The 8,365-nt window shown below is 31.4% G+C and overlaps 1 protein-coding gene across 2 annotated transcripts in view; it reads left to right on the forward strand.

The window, feature by feature from the left end:
* The first annotated feature begins 4,644 nt into the window (after positions 1 to 4,644).
* LOC107007520 (translation initiation factor eIF-2B subunit delta-like) overlaps positions 4,645 to 8,365 on the forward strand; it is a 7,294-nt gene continuing 3,573 nt past the window's right edge. Inside the window, exons 1-3 of one of the 2 annotated variants that reach the window (XM_015206169.2) lie at positions 4,645 to 5,228; positions 5,840 to 5,974; positions 7,046 to 7,398. In XM_015206169.2, the coding sequence (XP_015061655.1) occupies positions 4,814 to 5,228; positions 5,840 to 5,974; positions 7,046 to 7,398 (903 nt within the window). In that variant the 5' untranslated portion in view covers positions 4,645 to 4,813. Of the gene's footprint in view, positions 5,229 to 5,739; positions 5,975 to 7,045; positions 7,399 to 8,365 lie in introns of both variants that reach the window. The other variant, XM_027913624.1, reaches the window with a different exon arrangement.

Here is an 8,365-nt window from a genome sequence, read left to right on the forward strand (position 1 = left end):
CTTTATGTTTGTGTTCTTTAATAACTGTGCACTAGTATTAAGAGGACCAGGTCTTATCTAAGATAAGTGGAAGCATACACTCCAATACTTTCCTACACGGCCAGTATTGGCCGTTCATAGAAACAAAAACCTAAAATCACAAAGTTTCTAAAGAATGACCTATGAGGCTCAACCCATGATCTGTAAAGCTTTTTACGATCTGTACTGTCCATTTGTAAGAAACAATATACTAAAACACCTATTTCCTGAAGTCTAATCTATGAGACCCCTTTCTACGAACTGTAGATCCATCTACAATGTACATCCTTCTCATCCTATTCAAGAAATTTTATGAGTATCTGAGATTGTTCTACGACTCTTATTGTACAACTCTTGGAACCAAACACGATTCATAAAGTCCATTCATAAATATTGAACGGAACATATCTATGACTTGTGGTTATGGTTTCAATAAAATAAAGAAACTCCGCAACTAAAATGTTCTTAACTTTTCAAACCTAATATGAGGGACTTTTGAGGTGTTACATGTAGGGATGACAATGGGGCGGTACGGTTGTGGGGAAAACCAGCATAGACCCTCAAACATACTAACTCGCCCCGCTCCGCCTCACATAGCAAAAAATTGTGTTTTCAATCTGCATCTGCATAGACCCGTTTGCTCCATCTTGCGTAGTTTCTATTCTTTCTTAATTGAGTTTTGCACAACAAATAAAATTCATAAAACTTTTTTTTTACTTTTCTGCTAAATAAATAAACTTGTAACTGTTATACTATTTCCTACAAGCTATACATACAGAGATATCATTGTCTCAATCATGTAGTTGGGATATAAATATTTTCTCTTGTTTAATAGAAGGGGTTAGCAAATCTGTGGTCAAGCTTATGTCTCACTAGTGAAACTGTTCGCGCTTTGCGCGATTATATAAAATATTTATAAGATAATAATATGAAACATGTAATATTTAGGTTAGTATCAAATATATAGATAATATTAATATTTCTCNTATTACATATATATATATATATATATATATATATATATATTAGAACAAAACATTCACAGCGATAAAGTAAATGGAATAAGAGACAATATGTTAAAATAACAATATATTGTATTACGTTGAAATATTTTATATGTTTTAATTTTCTATATCTTTTCTAGGAGTACTAATGTTCTATTCAAACTCTAATTTCATCAAAACAAAATTGATTTTTTTTTAATTTTATTATTGCATTTACTTATTATAATTTTTTAAATATTTATAAGACTTCCGAAAAATAAAACATATAAAAGTTATGAATAATATTTAATATCAAACATTACAAGTAAGATGAAGAGACATGAGTTATAAAAGACAATAAATGTATTACTAATTATGTTTTGATTTTATTTGTAAAATAAATAAATAAAAATAAGGGGTGAAAATACAAAAAAAGAACAGAGAAAATATAATAATTGGTGACTACAAAAAAATTATAAATACATTTCGAAGCAAAAAGAACAGTGACAGATTGTTATATACACAAAAAATGACATCAAGAAAATAATATTTTATTTTTCAATTACTTTTTATAATTATAATAAAAATGAAACTAATCATCATAAATTTTGCTGTTGTTGTTAAAATAAAATAATTATATTAATTTTTTTCATAGCAAAAAGAAAGTAGAATACTAAAGGATCAAATGATTAGCATTGACAATACAATATATTTAGCTAAATAATTTATACAAAATAAAATTTTAAAAAACTCTAGCAAAAGTAACTAAGTTGCTAATACAATTCAAAGTGAAAAAATAATCTCTAATTATGCTTCACTTTTTTTTTCTGCCATCTTCCTTTGCAAAGAGATCCGCGTGTCATCATGTTTTGATCCATATGTCAAACTCTTCATTATATGCAACCAATTGAATTTAAAAAATCATATACCAATTAAAAATAATTATATCAAAAGAAAGAACGAAATATAAACTATATTTAATATATTTGTATATTATCTTTTCAATAGTACTACCAATACTAAATAATAATTATTTCTTGAAATCTAACAAATATTATAATCAAATAATATTAAATCTGGAAAACTAACTATTAGAAAGAGCATTTGCATACAGACAACACATTGTTAACAATTACAGAGATTTTTCTAATCATACTTACTTGATAAATTATAATACAAACATAAAAAAAATATATTAAGAAAGCATGTCTAAGTACATAAAAATAAAAAGAAAGACTTTAGAATGAAATATATCTTACCTTCATATATATATTTTTTTTGTTTCATGTTAGTTAATTCGCAAAAAAGTACGATGAAGAAGAGAAATTATAACTTTGTATGTGAATCGTCATGAAAATAAATATGAATTTATAAAGACAAAATAAAGGAAATGAAAAAATAAGGACTTGAGAATGATATATTTATTAACTTCATGTGCATTTTTTTTTAAATGTAAGTTTCATTCACAACCAAATACTAATTTATATAGACAAAAATAGAGGAAATAAAAATAAAAATTTGCAATGAAATATTTCTTACTTCCATGTACTTCTTTTTTGTTACAAACCAAACCTATATGATGAAAAGAGAAATGATAATTATGAATGTGAATCTTCGTGAAACTAATATGAATTTATAGGCAAAATAAAGGAATACCATAAGACATCATAAACTTATAAATTTAATTTGGAGGTTATGGACATAAAAATTATGAGAGTTATGAATATTATTAAAAGTAAAAATTAAAAAGGGGCAAGTCATGATTAGTAATCCCTAGTGAATAAATTAAAAAATAAAAATAAAAATACTTAAAATGTAAAAAGAAATTATTATGATTTCATGATTGGAAGTTTGATAAACAAATAGAAAAAAATATAGAGAGTTTTTTAATAAATGTTTCTACATTAATAAAATATTTATTTGTATAAATAAAATAATATATTTTTATAATAAAATAATTAATTTAAATTTGAAAAAGTCAAAAAAAATTATATTTCTCCTTTTATTATAAGTGAGATAAATAAATAAAAAAGATGAAGAGTTTTTGTTATAAACGATCCTCCATTAATAAAATATTTATTTGTAATAATTTTAATAATTCTTTTTATGATATAATAATTAATTTATTTTTTTTAAAAAAAAAAAACTAAATGCAAATGGAGGCCATAAAGTGGTGTCACATCACCTTTTCTATTGTCCTCATGTGTGTGTGTGTGTGTGTGTGTGTGTGTGTGTGTGTATATATATATATATATATATTGATTTGGTATTTAAATTATTTTTGGCATAATACATAAATATAACCCTTAACTTGGCGTCAGTTGGTAACTATGACCTTAACTTTAAATGTGCACAAGTAGACACTTAAACTTGTATAAAATTGAACAAATTGACACATTCATCTTGCATGACACCCTATGTGAAAAGTTTGTGTCCTACGTGTATTATGTCATGTAGGACATGTGTGTCTATTTGTTCAATTTTATACAAATTTAAGTGTCTATTTGTTCACGTTCAAAGTTAAGGGTCATAGTTGTCAACTAACGTCAAGCTAAAAAATATTTGTGTATTATGCCATTATTTTTTAAATAACGCACAAAATAATACAATTTCAAGAAAATTATAACATACCGTTGCAGTGTAGCTAAAGTGTTTTCAGAAAATTATGGTGTAACTTAAGTGTCAAAATATTTGGAAAAAAAACAATGACAAAGTAGCTAAGAGAGAAGCTGGAGTAACTTATAAATATTTTTCTCAATATTAGAAACTAATTAAGTAAAATTATGTAGAATATTGTAGAACATCTCCTTGAAAACTCAATAGATGATTGATATCAATAAAAATATAACACAATCTTAAGTTTTGTAAAGTGAACTCCACCGAAAACTTGAAGCAAGAGAAAGTGGCGAGCGTATATCGAGAGGGAGTAGCACTTTTCACAACCCGCATTCACCTTACATTCCTTAAAAATTGTTTCAGCCCGCCCTGAATTGCATCTGCATAAAGTCATACCTATCCTGCCCCACCATGCATGAGGCAAAATTTGCCCCGCTCTTCATCCGCCCCGCCCTTTTGTCATTCCTAGTCACAGGTTAGGGTTGGGAGGTTGAGAAATAATCTGACTGGAGGAGGGATTGGGGTTGGGGGTTGAGGTTGGGAAGTGTGCTTCTCGAAAATATTATTTTAAAATAGTTTTAAAATATATATTATTATTCGGATATAAAATGCCTACATTGAGTTTTTGTTCATTTTTTTCTATTTAAATTTATTATTTAAGAATTATTTTAATTATAAATAATAAATATTTTTATTTAATTCGTCACTTTATCACGTCATTACAAGATCTATAGTTAATTGATTGATAAAAAAAAATTCAAAATAACACAACAAATCTCAACATCAAATGCTTAAAAATGAATGAGACATACTTTAAGTTCCTGACCGGAAATTATTACCAACTCTATGTGATTACATATGGATTATACGTTTTAAAAATATTATCTTAACTCACAATTGACTTAATCAAATTCTTAATTGACATTTGACCTTACCTGGTTAAATACGTTCTCAATATTAATTTTGAGACCCAAAAAAATAAAAGAACACCCCAATTCAATTTTCTTTGTTTGATTTGCTTTACAAACTTTATTTAAATTATCTTTTAAATCGAAACGCCATAAAAATACAAGTTTCTGGCAAGCGTTTCTCTTAGCAGTTAGCCAAGTGATGACCATTTGATTACCTGCAAATGTTTAATCAACTGCTCATTTTTCTCCCATTTAAACCCTAACCTTTGCTTCTATCATCTATCCATGGATCCTCGTCGACCTTCTCGCCTTATCGATCCAAAGGTTCGTCGGGTGGGATTTTTCGCACCCGACCTGGATAACCATCTCGGGCTTGCCGCATCTCCCTCCGGGAACTCTTCATCTCCGGCGATGATCTCTCATGCCTTCGACAGCGTCTCACAAGCTGTGCCTGTTCCCAATTCTACCTTGTCGCGGCCTCGACGAACTTCTTTTGACGAAAGTGAGCAATTTGTGGTTGGAAGTTACAATCCTATGCAGTCCGTGCTGGGAACTTCACCGGCATCCAGCGGAATTGGTGTAGACGGCGAATTTTCCGAGGACTCCTCTCAGTGGGTTCGTTTAACCGATGGTTTCGGTTTGACTTCACCTGCGAAATCAATGACTGAGTTGAAAGACGATCAGGATACCTCTAGCATGGGTAATCTAGAAATTTTATGCTATTGCATTTGGAGTTAACATAGTGGTGCAAAATAGGCATACATTATGATTCCCTCAGTTTTAGTTTAGGGATTTTAATGTGGAAAATGTCAAAAAAAATTTTGAATGTATGTGGAAAATTTAAAAGAAGGAACTTCTGCTCATTTGCTTGTCTGCTCGATGTGGACTAGATGATATTGTAGATTTAAATTTCTGAACCCAGTCCGAAATACGAATTGGACACTAAAACCAGCTATTTTGTGTAGCTGTACTCTTCTGATACCATGTAGTGTCCACATTCAGTAGCATCTTGCAATTTTAGCTTTATGCATGGGAGTTTATATGACAATGTTTAATGCTATATTAGGATGACATATGGAGCATTATTACTGATGTAGTTCAAGGTTCGTCTGAGCTATCACATATTAAGAGCAATAAGAATGCCAGTGCTAATTAAGGCTTTGTGCTTGCATTATCAGCACTAAACTCGTTTTTTCGTTGATAAACAACAGTTAGGTTCGCTCAAAGGAGAGTTCTCCTCCCTCTAAAGAATTTTGATCTTGCCAGAACGAGTGTTTCTCAGATGAGGATAAAAGATCTTTTCTCTTGCAGAACGGGTCAGTGCACTAGTGGCTGAAACACCAACTGAAGTAGAAAGAAATGCAAAGTCACTGAAAGAAAAGACCACGAAAGCTGAAAGGCGTGCGCTGCAGGAGACTCAACGAGCTGCAAAAGCTTCGGGAAAAGGTTTCAATCATCTTCCTTTTCAGTTAGGAAAGCAACTACTATACATTATCTGCACATAGAGGAGCAGGATGGAAGCAAGGCTTTTAAAGTTTCTTTTCTTTCCGATAAAACTTTAGTAAACCGGTTTGTCCTTATTAAATTTAGATTTCATCTGGGGCTAACTTGTCTGTCACACAAATTTGTTTCATTTGTCCGGTGCCTACATCGGATCCCTAACTAGGATTCGTGCCAGTAAGGCCCATTTATGGGGGAATTGCTCCCTATCAGAATTTTTTCCATACCCAAGGCTCGAACCCCATACTCTGGTCAAGGGTAGAAGGATCCTATTCATCCCATCCCAACCTGGATTAGTTTGGGTTCCAATGTAGGTACAGATTATTTGGTGTTAGAATTTCTATTATTGCTTCTCTCTTGTTAATGGATAATTTAGTTTATTCAATATGCTGGCGTTTTGAAACACCAATCTTATGTTTTCAGGTTTTAAGTTTTATATTACATATTTCTAGAATTTCTGACCATGGGGGATTTTGATAATTTTGGTTCTGTCCAATAGCTCCTCCAACCTATTATTTGTCTACCCTTTTTGGCCTTAAATATATTTTATTCTCAGCTGTAGAAGCTGCTTTCGTTTTGCCAATATCTATTAGTTATGCTTAACAGCTTATAGTATTCTGTTCTTCAATAGTTTTACCTGTCCCAACATATTGCCTCAAAGATATCAATTGAATGTTCATTTTGTTTGGTCTTTCTTTTTTTGAAACACCAGTATTGGAGTGATATGGATTTAAATGGAGCAACATGAATATTGAGGATTCATATAGTCGACCATAAGTCAATAACTAGCTTTGAAATGAAGTGTACTAGTAGTAGTTCTTTTTTTCTTTGGTAACATGACGGAAGGTTTAGTATTGTGGTATTACCTTGGAAAGATTTCTGAACAGTGAAAACATGATAGTAATTGGTAGCTTTCAAAATCTGTATCCTCTAATTAAAGCTAGGTCAGCATTTCTTTTTTGCTGAGTTGTTAAATTAGCTTTCTGAAGATGTACTTTATTTTGTTATCATATATAGCTGGGGGAAAATCTGTGGTAAAGTTACATGGACAGTCTGGTAAACCTGCTAAGCAGCCTCCACAAAAGAAAGATGGTGGACCAATGATGTCATCTGCAGCTCTTTCTGAGACAAAAGGAGGTGACCGACCACCAGAAAAGGATCGCAAGAAAGATGTACCAGCTCCTAGGATGCAATTTGATGATAAGAATCGTGTTGAAAAAGCTAAGAAGCGTGCACTAGTTAAAAAGATTGAAGCTAGAAATAGAGTAGAATTGTTTCGGCATTTACCGCAGTATGAACAAGGAACTCAGCTACCTGATCTTGAATCGAGGTTTTTCCACCTTGATACCATGCATCCTGCAGTTTACAAGGTAACCTCCTCCAACCCATCATTTCCCATTTTCATTTGTTTCTGCTTTAATTTGGGAAACCATTTCAAGAAATAGTTGTATAAGCTACTAAGCTTGTTTTGGAAGACTTTATTCAGCAAGTAAGAACTAAGAAGGAGATTTACACTCACATCTTCCTTGGTGAGCATGTATATGTCTTCTGATGCGCTAATACTATCACCACCAGACTGCTGAGACGACTGTTGACATGACTTTCACCTTTTGTGTTTCTCTTCTAACTAATTATAATGCCTCAATCCCAATGGAAGTGTAGTAACATGACTAAACCTTAGTCCTCATTAGTTTATATTGCCTATATGGGTTTTTCTTCTTTTTTATTCGATCTTTTGCCAAGTTTCATGAACTCCAAGAAATTGTAAGCCTTTTGAGACGACTTCATTCTACTCGTCCCTTTTAATCCATCAAAGCACCATGGTGCCTCCTCACCTACGGACGGATACATTTGGAGATATAAACAGGATATGGTTAAACAATCTCAAGCAACCTTCTCTTATTTTGTCTTCTAGAATGTTCTTACTTCAGGAAAGAGATGATCTAATCTCTGAGCTACAGGCTCTTTTTATAATTTTAGCATTTATAAGTTTTCTACTATAGGTAATTTTATTTTCTTGAACACATCATTATACAATGTAATTTTTAGTGTAAATTTTTGTACAACTGTCGGTCTTAATTTGTGATTAGATATGGACTTCAAAGCATTGTTAGTTCGAGTATGATATTAATGTATTAGAAATGTTGCACATATTCATGATTAGTGGTGGCAAATGGGCGGTTAGGTCAAATTTGGGCGGGTTTAAAATGAGTCAACATAAAATGGGTAATAATTCAACCCTCCATATTTGATCTGGCCTCTGGGTAACAAATGGGTTGGGTAAAATGCTTCATTTAGTTTGATTGTATCATAAAAGTATTTTTTTCGGGGTTGGGG

Source organism: Solanum pennellii, chromosome 12 (assembly GCF_001406875.1).
Source record: "Solanum pennellii chromosome 12, SPENNV200".
NCBI classification, from domain to species: Eukaryota; Viridiplantae; Streptophyta; class Magnoliopsida; order Solanales; family Solanaceae; genus Solanum; species Solanum pennellii.